Genomic DNA, 18291 nt, shown 5'->3' on the forward strand with positions numbered 1-18291 from the left:
TGGTAGCAGTTATTCTTCATTCCTACTTAAGGTTAAAGTCCTCATTTGGTTGCTTTTGTAATAATTTGAGTTATAACGGTATTAGTAAACTTCTTAAAATAAATGCACATTAAACCCACGCTAATATATTCAGTTAACTTGTATGGTTGTATGAATAAATTTTTCTTGGAAAAGGGAAGAAAGATGATACAGCAGAGACTGTTGATCAGCTTCTAGTAGTGATGAAATGCTGAGTACTACCCATTTTGGAATATAAATGCTATTTCCATGTATCTAGATAATTGCTGTTGAGTTCAGTTGACCGTTATAATTCAATGTGTTTGATCAACTTCAGCTTTCATATTTAAGTAATATTGCCCTCCCTTCCACAGACCTTTAAACTACCCATTCGTGCCAAGAAAAATATTTGTTATGTGTTCAAAAGAACATGATTTTTCAGAGGATAGTTCTAATTTTCTGGTTTGATTTTTTTTCTCCCCCCTCTGTATTTCATCTATACGCAGCGCACTGAGTAGCACACTGAAGTACACTTACAACACGAAGCTGCCATTCTGCCTGTGATTGCATCTGTCTCCATCAAAACTTTAGATTTGAGCCTGAGTTTAATAAAACTCTGAGACTGCCAGCATTTAAGCTAATTGCCCTGTTTTCTTCTTTAGATCTTCATTGGGCAGCAGGTGAATTTGGAAATGTAGCTGAGCAACACTATTGATTAATGTGTGTGAGTGCAAGCGCTTATTTTATGTTTAGACTGTCTTTTTTGTTTTTCTAGCCTAATAAAATCTGATTTTCCTGTGTGCTTGCACTGTAGGTGGAAACTGACAATAGCTGACTAACATGTCCTGAGCTGTGAGAGGGCATGGCAAGGAGGCAATCATGCGGTAATGACCCTTTTCCAAAGACAACGGTCATTGTGGACTATACAGTTTCAAAATATATAATATTGAATGTTAATTGATAATACCTCACTGCTTCATGGCAGTTGGTTTGCTATTGCTTCAAAACTTGTTTTAATGTTAAGTACAGTGAAGATCACACCATACAAGAAGAAAATTGAGCGGCTTGCCGACAGTTTTCAAATTTAGCTATAATCCTTGTAGCTACATAAATGTTAATCAGTTTGCGTTGCTGGTGCACTAAGTAATTTGTTTAAAAAGCCTATCTGGTTTTGAAGAGATTGGTTGTGGGAGGTTTTTCCATTCAGGATGATTAAAATTCAGCTTTAGATCAAATATTGAGGGGGATTTTTACATCAGTCCTAGGAGAAATGGTGCCTATTATTTTACAGATACATGCAAAATAGTTTGCATAAGCTGTTAGTGGTATTACAGAAGTTTCAACAGGATCAGTCTAATTTTTAACCATTTTATTACAGGAGTCAACATTAATTTTGGGATAGGCTTGAAATTTTTGCAGGTAGAGCTGCATGTGAAAATGAGTAGTTTACAACAAAGGTAGTACATTCTTAAACAAAAAGCTGGGGTTTGTGAATATTTCACATGCTAACACAAATATGATGGGTGAAAAATCTGTTTTACCAATGATATTTCTTATTGTGTTTTTCAGGAGCTAGATGTAAAAGCTGGAGGAGGATGTGTCATGACAATAGGAGAGATGATTCGTTCTTTCCTTACTAAACTGGAATGGTTCTCTACCTTATTCCCAAGAATCCCAGTTCCTGTTCAAAAGAATTTGGACCAGTATCTCAAAACTCGACCAAGGAAAATTGCTAAAAAGGACGGGAAGGATAGTATGGAAGAGCCAGAACGACTTTCAGAGCGCCGACATTCGAGGTAATACCATTTGGCTTATTTAAATACCTCAACATATGTTTAAAAAGCTGTTTTTAAAGCACTTAAAATTTAATGGCAATTTATTGACTTGTCTTTCAGGTCACCAAGAAGATCTCTTACTCCACGCAAATCTCCTAGACGATCTAGAAGCAGAAGTCGTCATAGAGAAGGCCATGGATCTTTTGGTTTTGACAAGGAATTAGAAAGAGAAAGAGAACGACAGAAAAGGGAAAGGGAACAAATTAAAGACAGAGAGCGAAGTGAGAAGGATAGGCATAAATCTAGAAGCACAGATAGAGGCTTGGACCGCAGGCGAAGCAGAAGCAGAGACCATCACAGAAGTCGAAGCAGAGATAAAAGGAGTGATAAAAAGGATAGAGATAAAGAAAGGGAGAAGGAAAATGAAAGAAGCAGAAGGCGAGAAAAAGATTACGAGAAAGACAAAGAAAAAGTGAGTGATAGAGATAGAGAAAGGAATGTTGAGAAAGAATCAGAGAGATCTAAAGACCGGGATAAAAGAAGCCAATTAAAGACAGAAGACAGAAAACGTAAGGAAGAAAGAAGAGAAAAAGATGAAAAGAGGCATAAAGATGATAAAAAGGAATCAAAAAAAGATAAAAGGCATAGTCGAAGCAAGAGCAGAGAGAAAAGACACAGAAGCAGTAGTCCTGGCAGGGGATGTGTCAGCAAACGTAGTAGAAGCAAAAGCAAAGAGAAATCTAAACACCGCAATGAACATAAAGAAAAATCAAACAAAAGAAGTATTAGCAAAGAAAGGACTGATGAGAATGATGGTGAACAGATAAAGAAGCAGCGTAGTCATAGCAAAGAGAAAGCTCACAAGCGCAGTCGAAGCAAAGAGCGATCTCACAAACAAAGTCACGGTGATGGTAAGGACCATTCAAGCAAACCAAGCCACAGAAGTCTCAGTACAGAAAGAGATGATAAAAGCAATGCAGATGTATTGTTGCAAGGCAATACCACTGATGATGACTGAAATATTACTTAAATCTTTAATTGTACAGTAAATAAATGGTTTTGCTTTTGAACAATTTTCTTTTTTTAAAATTCAATTATGCTATGGCTAGGATAAACATGTCTTCAAATTCCTGTAGCCTGCAGATGATATTTCCTGTTTGTAGGAAGTGCCTTTGGTAACCAGCTGTTCAACTTACCATTGTAATCCAAGACCAACTTTATTCTGTACAATGTAGTTGATACAGATTTGTTTTTGTTTGAAATAATGTTTTTGCAAGTATACTATGTACATATGTTCTGAGAGTTTTAATCATTGGCACAACTGCCATGTTGGTTCATTTTGTATGATGGGCAATAAACTGCCAGTACTTAAAACTGTTGTGTTAATACACTGTTAGCATTTATGTCTGACATATGTGCCCTGTAGTAGACATCCCTAAATTCACAAACATTGTACTGATGTTTAGTGTCTATTTGAGTCTTTCAGGGGAAAAAGGTGGATGATGGCTTCTTAACTTCCCCAGATAAGTTAATAAACACCAACATTGGTGTTCTTCTTCATGGCATTCATGCAAATATTCTACATGGTGATAGGTAATTTAAAAATCAGATCCAGAAGTAGTATTGGAAATATACTAGATATCAGTGTGTGAATAAGAAGGATACAAGCAGCTGTTTAATATTATGATGATTTGCTTATGCAGTGAATCCCACGCCAGTGTTACGACACACTGGGCAAGTGCACTGTCAATTCTAGCCCCACTTGACCTGGAGTCACAACACAAGTGAATCAATCCATAATTGTGCCCAAAGTATTTGGCCGTTGGCTGCTCAATAATTACAATCACAAGGTTTGTAAATGTAGACACAATTACTTTTTATTAATAACAAGAACTGTAATTAAATCAGTAGCAAATACAGCTGGTTAACTATTATCTAATTCCCTGCTTTAACTTGCCCCACCCTCTATGTGCGCGCACACACACGACAGACAAACTCAGGGGAATAAAGAAGTAAAAGGAAAAAACTCTTTGTTTTAGATAGTGGTTTTAGCCCATTGCACCTTTTCAGGCTTTGCTTTCAGTTCAAGGTTTTTAAAATATAAATTTGGAGAACCCAATTATTTTTTTTCCAATAAAGGGGCAATTTAGCTTGGCCAATCCATCGAACCTGCACATCTTTGGGTTCATAGAAGTTCATAGAATTTACAGTGCAGAAGGAGGCCATTCGGCCCATCGAGTCTGCACTGGCTCCTGGAAAGAGCACCCTACCCAAGGTTAACACCTCCACCCTATCCCCATAACCCAACACTAATGGACACTAAGGGCAATTTATCATGGCTAATCCACCTAACCTGCACATCTTTGGACTGTGGGAGGAAACCCACGCACACACGGGGAGGATGTGCAGACTCCGCATAGACAGTGACCCAAGCCGGAATCGAACCTGGGACCCTGGAGCTGTGAAGCGATTGTGCTGTCCTTTTTTGTGGAGGTGAATCCTACACAGACATGGCGAGAATGTGCAAATTCCACACGGACTGACCCAAGGCCAGGATTCGAACCTGGGTCCTCAGCGTCATAGCGACGCTAACCACTGTGCCCATGCTGCCCCCAGTTCGAGGTTTTATTGCAGATCAATTCAAGTCTCTAGTTTCAGAAACAGTGCACTCAGCCTATCTGGACCTTGTCTATGTCTAGGACTCAACTGGCCTCTGAGAACCATCCCACTGGGATAGGATCCCATCACCACCTGTTACAGGGCAGAGTACTGGCCTTTTGGCCAATTCACTGGCCACCAGCCAATCAATCGAACTGAGTCTCGTCTCATTTTTCCGAAAAAGTCTGAAGCTCCTGTTCTGACTAGCCATGTTCTCTCTAACTTTTTTTAAAAATAATTTTTATTGAAATTTTTTACAGAAAATATAAAACATAACGACAAACAATGAAATGCAACAAAATAACCCATAATAACTATCACCCCCAGACCGTATCAACGCATGTATCACATCCCCCCCCCCAACCCCAATGAACAACAAAAGAACTTAAAAATAAATAAAAATTAAATAAACAAACATAGTAATCGTCCGTTTCCCCCCCCGGGTTGCTGCTGCTACTGTCCCCATACCCTATCGTTGAGCCAGAAAGTCGAGGAAAGGTTGCCACTGCCTAAAGAACCCTTGTACCGACCCTCTACGGGCGAATTTGACCTTCTCTAGGTTAATGAAACCCGCCATGTCATTGATCCAGGTCTCCACGCTTGGGGGCCTCGCATCCTTCCATTGTAGCAAGATCCTTCGCCGGGCTACTAGGGATGCAAAGGCCAGCACACCAGCCTTTTTCGCCTCCTGCACTCCTGGCTCCACCCCAACCCCAAAAATCACGAGTCCCCATCCTGGCTTGACCCTGGATCCCAACACCCTCGACACCGTCCTCGCCACCCCCTTCCAGAACTCCTCCAGTGCCGGGCATGCCCAGAACATATGGGTATGGTTCGCTGGACTCCCCGAGCACCTGACACACCTGTCTTCACCCCCAAAGAACCTACTCATCCTCGTCCCAGTCATGTGGGCCCAGTGCAGCACCTTGAATTGGATGAGGCTAAGCCGCGCACACGAGGGGGAAGAATTAACCCTCTCCAGGGCATCAGCCCATGTCCCGTCTTCGATCTGTTCCCTCAGTTCCCCCTCCCACTTGGCTTTCAGCTCCTCTACTGACGCCTCCTGCATAACCTTGTAGATATCAGATATCTTCCCCTCTCCGACCCAGACACCCGAAAGCACCCTGTCACTCACCCCCCTCGCGGGAAACGAAGGGAATCCCTCCACCTGCCGTCTAGCAAATGCCTTTACCAGCAGATACCTGAACATGTTTGCCGGGGGGAGCCCAAATACCCGATGTTCCTCCCCACCCCGCACCAGACCCCTCCATCTCCCTAACTCACTCAACACCATAGCCAAAGGTTCAATCGCCAGTGCAAAGAGCAAGGGGGACAGGGGGCACCCCTGCCTGGTCCCACGGTAGAGCCTAAAGTACTCCGATCTTCTATTGGTAACTGCACTTGCCATCTGAGCCGCGTAGAGCAGCCTCACCCATTTGATGAATCCCTCCCCGAATCCGAACCGCTCCAGCACCTCCCACAGGTACCCCCACTCAACTCTATCAAAAGCTTTCTCTGCATCCAGCGCCACCACTATCTCCCCCTCCACTGCCGTCATCATAACATTTAGCAGTCTCCGCACATTCGTGTTGAGCTGCCGTCCCTTGACAAATCCTGTCTGATCCTCGTGTATCACCCCTGGCACACAGTCCTCTATCCTGGTGGCCAGGATCTTCGCCAGCAACTTAGCGTCAACATTGAGGAGTGAGATAGGCCTGTGTGATCCACACTGCAAGGGGTCCTTATCCCGCTTCAGGATCAGAGAGATCAGTGCCCGTGACATCGTCGGGGACAAAGCCCCCCCATGCCTCATTGAAGGCTCGCACCAACAGGGGGCCCACCAGATCCGCATACTTTTAATAAAATTCCACAGGGAACCCGTCCGGCCCCGGCACCTTACCTGACTGCATTTGTCCAATCCCCCTAACTAGCTCCTCCAACTCTATTGGCGCCACCAGCCCCTCTACCAGCTCCGCTTGAACCCTTGGGAAACATAGCCTGTTCATGAAGCTCTCCATTCCCCCTCTCCCCATCGGAGGTTCCGACCGGTACAGTTCCTCGTAGACGTCCCTAAAGACCCCATTTACTTCTGTCCCCTTCTACACTACATTCCCACCCCTATCCGTCATTCCACCAATTTCCCTAGCCGCATCTCGCCTGCGGAGCTGATGCGCCAACATCCTGCTTGCCTTCTCCCCATACTCATATACCGTGCCCTGCGCCCTCCTCCACTGTGTCTCCACCTTTCTGGTGGTCAACAAGTCAAATTTGGCCTGAAAACTACGCCGTTCCCCCAGCAACCCCTCCTCCGGTGCCTCCGAGTATCTCCTGTCCACCTTCAGGAGCTCCCCCACCAGTCTCTCCCTCTCCTTCCTCTCCCTCTCCCTATGGGCCCGGATGGAGATCAGCTCCCCCCGCGGGGATCACTGCTTTCAGAGCCTCCCAGACCATCCCCACCCGGACCTCCCCTGTGTCGTTGGTATCAAGATACCCCTCAATACTTCCCCGGACCCTCCTACACACCTCATCAGCCAGCATCCCCACATCCAGGCGCCAGAGCGGACGCTGGTCCTGCGCCTCCCCCATCTCCAGATCAACCCAGTGCGGAGCATAGTCTGAAATCGCTATGGCCGAATACTCGGCATCCTGCACCTTTGGGATCAATCCCCTGCTCAGGACGAAAAAATCTATTCGGGAATAGACCCTATGGACATGGGAGAAAAAGGAATACTCCCGCGCTCTCGTCCTCCCAAACCTCCAGGGATCCACCCCTCCCATCTGGTCCAGAAACCCCCTCAGCACTTTGGCCACCGCTGGTCTCCTACCCGTCCTTGAAGTGGACCGGTCCAGTGGGGGATCCAGCACTGTGTTAAAGTCTTCCCCCCCATGATCAGGCCCCCTGCCTCCAGGTCCGGAATGCAGCCCAACAAGCACCTCATGAAGCCAGCATCATCCCAATTCGGGGCATATACATTAACCAGCACCACCTTCTTTCCCTGCAGCCTACCCTTCACCATAATATATCTGCCCTCCTTGACCGACACCACCTCAGCCGCCTCGAACGCCACCCTCTTCCCCACCAGAATCGCCACCCCTCGGTTCTTCGCGTCCAATCCCGAGTGAAAAACCTGCCCCACCCACCCCTTCCTCAGACGAACCTGGTCCGCCACCTTCAAGTGGGTCTCCTGGAGCATAGCCACGTCCGCCTTCAGCCCCTTCAGATGAGAAAATACCCTAGTTGTCTCTCTAACTTCTGAATTCCTCAGTCTGTTGTTTGACTTAAACATACATGTCCATTGATTACCCATGGATCAAAAATGATAAAATGAAAAACGGAGAAATAAAAGGATTTAAACAGGAAGGGCCCTTACATTAGGCATACTTTAGTTCTTGCACTGTAGCTTGACTAATTCAATGTGTTCATTTTGATTTAGTAAGATTCAGAACATGTTGAGCTCTGTAATTTGACCTTCAACATAGATCTGTTCAATTTTTTAATTTTATTGGATTAAACATAGTAATTTCAAACTTAAAATATATTTTTAAACGGCCAGTTTACATTTTGGTTACAGGAGGAATACATTGTTAAGTGCGAACCAATCTCTTGGTTCGTAGGATTCTTTTGAGTCTGGTAAGACCTCTGCCATACATACGTTATAACATTGGTAAAAATTTGCTTGATCACAATTTACAGTTTTGGGGTTTACTCTTTGGGTCAATTTAGATATCTGTTTTTCCAATGTACTGAAATAAAAAGCAGGATTTCAAATTATTCCTCCTCATAAGAGATATTTCACAAAGGTTTTTAAAACAAACCAGTAAGTGTTTAGTACTTTGGTGTATAGCGCCTCTTATTCAAGGTTTAAATTCAGTTAAAGCTTCCCAATGGCAGAGCCACCTTTTTCCAAGTATAAATGACATCATTCCTTCAAATTTACAAATATTATAGGTGCTGTAATTCAATTGTATAGCTCAGAATTGTTACTTTCAAAGACACAGCAGAGGACAGGTATTTGCTTCACAGGTAGAAAAAAAAAGGTCCTCAAACAGATGCTCTGCCTGCTCTTGGGACAAGAGTCAAACACTGCTTCATCTGATACTTGGCATTGAATACGTTCCACAGAAGTTACTTGGGGAAATTGGTATCTGTTCTGCCAGTTTCTTGGTGATAGTGTATACGAGTTTCTAGCTTTGACCTACTGCATCTAATTTGTGCTGGTGGTATACCCACTGCTCTACTGGACTCTTCTGTTTTGGGCATTACTAGTGGCTGCTTGAAATCTGCATGCAGTCAGTTACTTCATGGAAAATGTGTGAAGCACTGAGAATGTAGTGTATTTTCAGTTTTATTGCCGCCTAAATGGCTACAGTTGTAGGAAAGTGGCACCTTCCACATCTCTCTTTCCACCCACGCCCCCAGCACCGAACCCCCACCATTCCAGTACCTCTATGACGTACCTCCATTCGACTGTCGGCCTTTATCCAGTGACTTTGTTTCACATTTGCTCATTTATCTTCTAGCTTCCTACCTTTTGTAAATAAATTAAATTCACTTATTTTTCCACTTCCAATTGTAGATGGCCTCAGAACAGACTATTCTATCAGTTCTGCCATTCAATTAAAACATGACTAATGTCTTGACTTTTGATCTAAGGCAAGTTCTAACGAGACCTCGTCTGTTTAGCATACATTCCCGTTTAATACATATTTGTTCTTTTTGTTCCTTGTTTCTATTTTGATTATTTTACACTTATTCACATTGACTTACACCTGTTACCTATTGATTCCATTTTGTGAATATTTTGCTTTGGGTAATATTGCTGTTGGTTTTATAATGCATTTCTCAAATCATTCTGTATTCTCCACATTTAGATGATTTTTCTTAAAAGTGTTAAAATCTTTAAATTTCTATCTTTAGAGACTGCATTGGGTGCTTTGGCTCACGTGTTGCGAGAGGACTGGTAGCTCTGCATCGAGGGAGATGGTCACTTCTGGTGATATCTCCCCGGATGGAGTCATTATAACGTTCAGCAGGTGCCAAATGTTCACTGTTAGCTGCCTGCCCATGACAAAGCACATCTGGTCCTCTGTGCACATAGCTCTCCAGCTGCCTAGCCAAGACCTGGAAGGCCCCCCGTGGCGTAAAAGTTCAGGGTGACTGACACCTTGATGGCCACCAGGAGTGGATGTCGTCCTCCATGCCCCCGTAGGACCAGGTGTGCCATGATCCAACACATATATCGCACTGTCCTGCTCAGCTGGAGCCTTCGACAGCATAGCCCGTCCGCCAGGACCTCGAATGACAGGCACTGCAGATACACACAAAGGCCTGATGCGGTGCCTCCTTGCCACCACCTCGGCCTGTTGGTCAGCTGGCTTCCCATCCTCATCAGCTGCCTCCTGTTCCTTTGGGGCAGGCGTCTCCTTGAGCAGCTCCAGTTCGTAAAGTCTTAGTGCTTCACCCTGGGCTGCAGCGGCCAGGATGATGGAAACCGTTCTTGGTTGGATTCCGATAGCCATTGTCTGCAGGGGTGAAAGTCAGATATGTTAGCATGGTGTTTACTCCCATGCCCAACTAGGTCCAACGGGCTACACGGTGGCCCCGGTCTGCACTGCAGATCCTGTCCCCGCATGTCCCCCTCCCCATCCTCATTGCCCCTGGAACCCCTGACCCTATCGATGCCTGGCACCGTGGGTGCCTCTGGCCCTGGTGCCCATCCCTGCTGCTAAAGGTGCCACTGGCTGGCATTACCCATGCCAATGGTATGCTCTGCAGCCCCTGTCCAGTGCTCTCCTGCAGGGGCTATTGTGTACGTTGCCCTTGGGTGGGCTGCGTACTGCCCCGCCGGCGGGTGACGGCCGGTTTGCGGGATAGACTATAAGGGGATGCGCAGCAAGTTGGCTGTCTTGCAGGCCGTGGCCATGGTGGTTCGCGCCTGGGCATCCTTGTCCCGTGGGGGGTTACCCGACCCTATGACCCATCCCCTGGTTCTTCCCCCAAATCAGCCGCACCTTCAAGCTTGTGGCCTCTGCCACCCAGAAGGGTAGGGCAGCAGATACATGGGAAGGCCACCACCTGCAAGTTCCCCTCCAAACCACACATCGTCTTGACTTGAAAATATATCACTGCTCCTTCGCTGTTGCTGGGTCAAAATCCTGGAACTCATTTCCTAATAGCATTGTGGGTACACCTATGTCACGAGGACTGCAGTGGTTATAGAAGGCAGCTCACAACCACCTTCCCAAGGGCAATTAGGGATGGACAAGAGACACTGGCCCAGCCAGTCATCCCCATGCCTATGAAGCAAAGAACAAAGAAAAGTACAGCACAGGAACAGGCCCTTCAGTCCTTCAAGCCTGTGCCAACCATGCTGCCTGTTTAAACTAAAATCTTCTACACTTCCTGGGTCCGTATCCCTCTATTCCCATCCTATTCATGTATTTGTCAGGATGCCCCTTAAATGTCACTATCGTCCCTGCTTCCACCACCTCCTCCGGCAGCGAGTTCCAGGCACCCACTACCCTCTGTGTAAAAAAAAACATGCCTTGTACATCTCCTCTAAACCTTGCCCCTCGCACCTTAAACCTATGCCCCCTAGTAATTGACCCCTCTACCCTGGGGAAAAAGTCTCTGACTACTCACTCTCTATGCCCCTCATAATTTTGTAGACCTCTTATCAGGTCGCCCCTCAACCTCTGTCATTCCAGTGAGAACAAACCAAGTTTATTCGACCGCTCCTCATAGCTAATGCCCTCCATACCAGGCAACATCCTGGCAAATCTCTTCTGCACCCTCTCTAAAGCCTCCACATCCTTCTAGTAGTGTGGCGACCAGAATTGAATACTATCCTCCAAGTGTGGCCTAACTAAGTTTCTATATACAGCTGCAACATGACTTGCCAATTTTTATACTCAATGTCCCGGCCAATGAAGGCAAGCATGCCGTATGCCTTCTTGACTACCTTCTCCACCTGTGTTGCCACTTTCAGTGACCTATGGGTTCTGGTCACATTACAAGGAAGACATAATTTCTCTGGAGATAGTGCAGAGCAGATCAACAGGAATGCTGCCAGAACTTTAACATTTCGGCTATGAGATGTTGGTTATATCAGGGTTGCTTTTCCTTTAAAACAGAGGGGAGAGGGGTGACCAAAGTGAGGTGTACTAAATTATGAAGGGTGTAGCCAGGGTAGACAGGAAATACTTGTTTCCCTTAGCTGATACTTTAAAAAGTCATATACTCACAGAATAATCGAATGGTTAAGCTAGGTGTTAATAAAATAAAATTAAAATACTGTGGATGCTGGAAATCTGAAAAAAAAAATTGCTGGAATACCTCTGTGTCTGGCAGCACCTGTGGATATCGAAACAGAGTTAACATTTGAGTCCATTTGACTTCTTCAGAACTAAAGAGAGGGGTAGATGTGATGGATTGTATACTGTACAGGAGGGCGTGGAGCAACTGGAAGAAAGTAGGCCAGTGATAAGTGGGAGACAGGAGAGATTGGAGCAGCGATGTATAGGACAGGATTTTCTGGCGCTTTCTGCTGGTGGGAGTTTCTATTGGTGAACTGCCTTCTGGAATCTCGGCCCAAGAAAATGTTGGTCGTGTGAAGTGTTATGGGCCAGGGTTTAGAGAACAACAAAGTATATCATGGAGTTCACCTGACCTACAACTGTTTATAGATTTTGGTTACGAGCACAAGGGCCGACTCTTCAGGTGTTATGCAACAGAGGCCTTAAGCATTTGAAATCAAAAACAAAGTTTATTCTACAAATTCAGTTCACATTTTATAAACACATAGTAAACATTTTTATCAACTATAAACATAAATACCCCACACAGCTACAGTACTCTATATTTAACCTTTAATAACTTCCCTTTACTGTTTCACTCAAGAAACAACATCCATAAATCAAAACACCTTTTTTCACAAAACGGGAGTTTGAATTCCTTACAGAAAACAGGTATTACTTTGAAGTTATCAAGTGATCTGGAGACACCCTTTAACATGCAGAGAAAACTTCTGGTGACGGTGGGCGGGAGGCAGCCGCACACTGGAGGGCTCCCGCTCGGGAATTGAAATTTTGGAGTTTTAACACCCGGTCCCGGGGGCAACGGATGCTGAAAAGCTGTAAGAAGGCACAGGGAGGACTCCTAAACATTATCATAATGCCCTCAGAAGGAGGGGATGCAGAAGTAGTGGCTGTAATGGATGCAGAGAAAGCCTTTGACCGGATGGAATGGGAGTACCTGTGGGAAGCGCTAGGTAGGTTTGGATTTGGTGAGGGGTTCATAGGGTGGGTCAAGCTACTGTATCAGGCCCTCGTAGCAGGTGCATCCACAAACCGGCTGAGGTCGGAGTATTTTAGGCTGCACCGAGGGACGAGGCAGGGGTGCCCCCTGTCCCCGTTACTATTTGCCCTGGCAATTGAGCCATTGGCCATAGCGCTGAGGACCTCAAGGAACTGGAGGGGGCTGGTGCGGGGGCGGGGGGTGGGGAGGAGCACCGGGTCTCGCTTTACGCAGACGACCTGTTATTATATATTTCGGACCCGCTAGAGGGGATCGGGGAGGTCATGCGGATCCTAAGAGACTTTGGGAGCTGCTCAGGGTACAAGTTGAATGTGGGGAAAAGTGAGCTGTTTATAATCTACGCTAGGGGTCAGGAGGAGAGACTGGGAGAGCTCCCGCTCAAGATGATGGAGAGGAGCTTTCGTTACCTAGGTATACAGGTGGCCAGGAACTGGGATGCCCTACACAGGCTCAATCTGTCTCGGTTTGTAAAGCAAATGGAGGAAGACTTTAAAAGGTGTGACATGCTCCCGCTTTCCCTGGCGGGAAGGGTGCAGACCGTGAAAATGATGGTCCTCCCCAGATGCCTGTTCATTTTCCAGTGCCTTCCCATCTTCATCCCCAAATCCTTCTTCAAGCGGGTGAACAGGATTATCACGGGATTTGTGTGGGCCAACCAGACCACCCCACGAGTTAAAAGACTGTTTTTGGAGCGCAATCCGGGGGGGGGGGGGGGGGGGGGGGGGCGCTTCCGAACTTCAGTAACTACTACTGGGCGACTAATGTAGCCATGATTAGGAAATGGGTAATGGAGGTGGGGGCGGCTGGAGACGGCGTCCTGCAAAGGCACCAGTCTAGGGGCACTAGTTACGGCTCCGCTGCCGTTCTCGCCGGCACGATACTCCTCAAGTCCGGTGGTGACGCCGGCACTGAGGGTCTGGGGTCAGTGGAGAAGGCACAGGAAGGAGGAGGGGGCCTCAGTTTGGACCCCAATACGGAATAATCATAGATTTGTTTCGGGCAAGATAGATGGGGCGTTTCAAAGCTGGCATAGGGCAGTCATTAGAAGGATGGGGGACCTGTTCATAGATGGGACTTTCCCCAGCGTGCAGGCGCTGGAGCAGAAATTCAGGCTGCCCCCGGAAACGCCTTCAGTTACCTCTAAGTCCGCAACTTTCTCAAAAAACAGGTGGGGACATTTCCGTTGCTACCCCCTCGTAGGATTCAGGCCAGGATGGTGTCTGGCATCTGGTTAGGAGAGGGGAAGATGTCGGACATCTACCAAGAACTGCAGGAAGCGGAGGAAACCCCAGTGGAGGAACTGAAGGGAAAGTGGGAGGAGGAGCTAGGTGAGGAGCTAGGTGAGGGCCTGTGGGCTGATGCCCTAGGCAGAGTTAATTCCTCCTCATCATGTGCCAGGCTCAGTTTAATTCAGTTTAAGGAGGTACATCGGGCACACATGACAACGGCGAGAATGAGCAAGTTCTTTGGAGTGGAGGACAGCTGTGCGAGATGTTCAGGGAGTCCAGCGAACCGTGTCCATATGTTCTGGGCATGCCCGGCGCTTAAAGAATTCTGGCAGGGCTTTGCGAGGGCTATGTCAGGATTTTGGACACACAGGTGAAGCCGAGTCCAGGAATAGCGATCTTTGGGGTGTCAGAGGATCCAGGAGAAAGAGGGCTAGGTTTTGGCCTTTGCCTCCCTGGTAGCCCGGAGACGGATCTTGTTAATGTGGAGAGATCCGAAACCCCCCGAGTGTGGAGACCTCGGTGAGTGACATGGTTGGGTTCCTCAGCCTGGAGCGAATAAAGTTTGCCTTGAGAGGGTCCTTGCTGGGGTTCTCCCGGTTTCTTTCTCCCCCATTTCTTGACTTTCTAGGAGAGCGTTAAAATGTCAGCAGCAGCAACCCGGAAGGGGGGGGGGGGGGTGGGGGGGGTGGGGGGGGAGAGAGAGGGGGGGCTTAGGTGGGGAACTGTTTATTTAATGTATATTCTCTTTTTGTATAATGATAACAGCCACCTAGTTTTGTTAAATATTTTCCTTTTATTTTTCTGTTATTAGTTATGTAAAAATTCTGTTTGAAAAAAGCTTTAATAAAGACAAATTTTAAAAAAAGAAGGCACAGGGAGGAGAAATGTTCAGGTTTGGGAGAAAACGGCAGTGAAAAAGGAAGTTAACAGAAGTCCGCCGGTGAGTGAAAAAGTCAGCGCAGGAACTGTAAGGAAAGCGGAGGCTGGGGCACCAGGGGAGGCCGCATTGCTCATAGCTGAAGAAATGACCAAGGTGATGGCTGTGGAACTTGAAAAACAGTTCACAAAGCACATGGAAGTGAAGAAGAAGGCGATGGGGGCGGTGTTAAAAGTGCTGGTGGAGGAGGCGATTGCCCCGGTGAGGGTGGCGGTATCAAGCGCAGCGGCAGAGGTGCGGGAGCAAGGTGAGACACTGAAGGAAGTGGAAGAGGCATTATCGCAGCACAGTGATCAACTCACCTCGATGAGGAAGGAGTTGTGGAAGGTGATAGAGACCAACAAGGGTCTGCAAGCCAAAATGGAGGACCTGGAAAACAGATCCAGGCGACATAATCTGAGGATTGTGGGTCTGCCCGAAGGGTGGAAGGCCCGAGGCCAACGGAGTATTCTTCCACGATGTTGGCGAAGCTATTGGGGGAGGGAGTCAATCCCTCCTGATATGAACTGGATCGGGCTCATCGGTCGTGGAGGCCTGTACCAAAGACGAGTGAGCCGCTAAGGGTAGTGACTCTGTGTTTCCATCGGTACAGCGTGAAGGAGAAGGTCCTGTGCTGGGCAAAGCAGAAGCGGGTGGTGCAGTCGGCTGGAACTGGTATACGTGTATACCAGGACTTTACGGTGGAGATGGCGAGGAGGTGTGCTTCATTCAGCAAGGTGCAGTGTGGCATTGTATATCCAGCTAAGTTGAGGGTGACCTACAAATCCAAGGACTTTTATTTTGGGATGGCGGAAGCAGCGGAGGAGTTTGCGAAGGCAAGAAGGACTGTGGCAGAATTGAGAAATGGTTGTGTACCGATGTAGCCTCATGTAACTTTATTTTTTCACTGCATGTTGCTGTATGTACGAAATGAGTCGACGCTTTATATATTTGAACAAGGGAAGAGATGGGACTTTCATTTGCAATGATAGTTCCTTGGGGCTTGGGTGTGTATGCGGGGGTTTGTGTGCTAAAGGGGATTTCTTGGTTTTCTGGGACCGGGTGAGGGGGAAGGAGACCCGGGTGGGGGCCTCCACGCAGGCCGGTTTAAGCCGGTCAGTGAATGGGAGTGAGGTACGGGGAGGGGCTGCGGCCATCGGAGCCTGGTAGAACAGTGTTCGGTGAGTCTAGCTGGGTGAAAAGTCGGGCGAAGGAACCGAGGTTGGGGGGAGGAGTTTACAAGAGGACATGGAGGGGAGGAGTCTGGGATGGGGGGGTGGGGGGTCTACAATTCATGGGAGTCATTCTGTTGCTCTGTTTACTTGCTATAAATATAGCAATCAATATGGTTGTCTTCCTTAATCGTAATTATGTTTGCTTTAGAGTCACCAGGTATCTCTCAATACCGCCACAAGGTTCAAACCCGAATACTGATCAAAGAACCAATACACCAGTTAGTTAGTTCAAAGTCAATACTATTTATTTACACACACAGTAATATATACTCATGCACAAAGTACTACAAACTAAACTATCTCTAACGCTAACGCCTATACTTAGCTTCGGGTGCCCACTCAGTCAGAGGAACAATGGCTGTTGTTCGGATCTGAGGTTGTTGGGTTCGAAGAGGTACAGGAAAACTGCTAAGGTCGTCCGTCTGGTAATGAGTGTTGACCTTGAACTTACTGCTTCTGGTGATGCTGGTGGACGGGTCTCTCCGCTTTGAGAGCCAAATCCAAGAGAGCGAATCTCTCTCGGGGGTTCCTTCTTATACTTGGAGGGGCTTCGTGCACTTTTTTGGCGGGCCTTAAACTTGACCCCAATTAATTGGGTCACTTCCCGATCACTGTTATCGATCTTGACCAATAAAGGGGTGGGTGCCCTGATAGCTGGGCGTGTCTTAGGTGGCCGTTGGCCTTGCTTTGTTTGTGTCTTTCTGGCGCCGGGGTGTCTGCAATAGTATTGGCTACTTGAGTGTCATTCCTTTGTTCCCGGAGATGGGCCATCAATATGCTAATCGACCCAGAGTTTCGATTCCGTCTGGTAATTGCTTCCCAAATATACATTCAGGCACTGTGCCTGCTTGCTGTCTAGCATTGTCCACATTTCCCTATATTCTTTGTGAGCGTCCATTTTGTGTTCTGGAAGTGGCCATCCCAGATGGCTACAACAATTCACAGTACTCTTTCAGGGATTGGATGACATTGGATTTTAGTGGGGGGGGGGCAGCTTTGTGGGGGTGGACTATATATGTCAATGGTGACCATAGGCAATTCCTGATACCTTTTTCTTCTTTTCCACCTTGGGCGGGTTTGTTTATTTGATGCTTATATTGTCAGGTGGGTCGTTGTTTGGGGAGTGGTAGGAGGATTGGATTGTTGTTGTTAATAAGGGGATTGACATTGTATTCGTTACCATTTACTGTTTGTTGGTGGGGTGTAAATTCTGAAGAAAATGTGAAAATGGAGAATAAAAATATTTTAAAAAAAAATAACATGCAGAGAGACCAGAGAAGCCGCCTTCTGTCTGAATCCAGCTACCAACTTCTAAACCGAAAGTAAAACTCAGAACCACAAACAGCTTCCAGCTCAAAACGACTTTAAAAACTAGAGTCACCGCCCAGCTCCACCCACAGAATGACATCACTGCAGCCATTTGAGACGACAAACAGTTCTTAAAGGGACATTTCCAAACAAGAAAAGCTGGATTCGAATTAAAGGACAGTTAAGCTTTGGTGGAATGCGGCGGTGGGGCTGGGTAACACGGTACCGTTTCTAATATAAGATTGTACACAATGTTGGGTGCGTGTAAGGGCTGTGGTGGTGGCTGGAGGGTGCAGTGTTTTCGGCAAAGTTGAGATACTGAGGGGGGAGGGGGGCCTGTACTTAGTGTCATTTTTTGGGAAGTTGGAGCCTTGGTTAAACAAGTGTCTCCTCACGGGGCAATGTTAGTGTCTTCTGTTTATTTTTCCTTTCGTATTACTATTTACTCACTGGGGCTGGAGAGGTAGTTTAATTGGTTTATTCATGTGGGGAGAGGGGTCCGGACAATGAGGCGACAGTCTGATCGGCACCAGGGGCGGGAGCTGCCAGGGTCAGCATGGGTCAACTGACTCTCGGGAGCGTAGTGGGGGGTGAGCAAGTGCTCAGCTGGTGCTTGGCGGAGGGTTTTGGGTCATGGGGCTGTTGGGGGGGAGGGGAGGTGGGTGCTGCTTTGCTGACAGAGGAAGTATCAATTTCGGGGTACCAATTGTGGGTCGGGGCGGTGGCTCCCTGTGGGGGCGCTCAAGGAAGCGAAGGGCGCGGGCTCGAGGTTGGCCAAAAAAGGGCGATGGCTAGTCGGCGAGGGGGGGGGGGGGGGGGGGGGGGGTTAGTCCCCCGTCCAGGCTGATCACGTGGA

At 47.1% G+C, this 18291-nt stretch overlaps 1 protein-coding gene across 7 annotated transcripts in view; it reads left to right on the forward strand.

Moving 5' to 3' along the window:
• Positions 1-3158, forward strand: part of prpf38b (pre-mRNA processing factor 38B) — a 38420-nt gene extending 35262 nt beyond the window's left edge. For 5 of the 7 annotated variants that reach the window (XM_038794782.1, XM_038794781.1, XM_038794785.1 and 2 more), the window contains 2 exons: positions 1567-1793; positions 1893-3158. In XM_038794782.1, the coding sequence (XP_038650710.1) occupies positions 1567-1793; positions 1893-2790 (1125 nt within the window). In that variant the 3' untranslated portion in view covers positions 2791-3158. Of the gene's footprint in view, positions 1-659; positions 722-811; positions 882-1566; positions 1794-1892 lie in introns of all 7 variants that reach the window. The other 2 variants (XM_038794787.1, XM_038794786.1) reach the window with 2 other exon arrangements.
• The last annotated feature ends 15133 nt before the right edge of the window (positions 3159-18291 follow it).

This window comes from Scyliorhinus canicula, chromosome 4, assembly GCF_902713615.1.
Source record: "Scyliorhinus canicula chromosome 4, sScyCan1.1, whole genome shotgun sequence".
Taxonomy (NCBI): domain Eukaryota; kingdom Metazoa; phylum Chordata; class Chondrichthyes; order Carcharhiniformes; family Scyliorhinidae; genus Scyliorhinus; species Scyliorhinus canicula.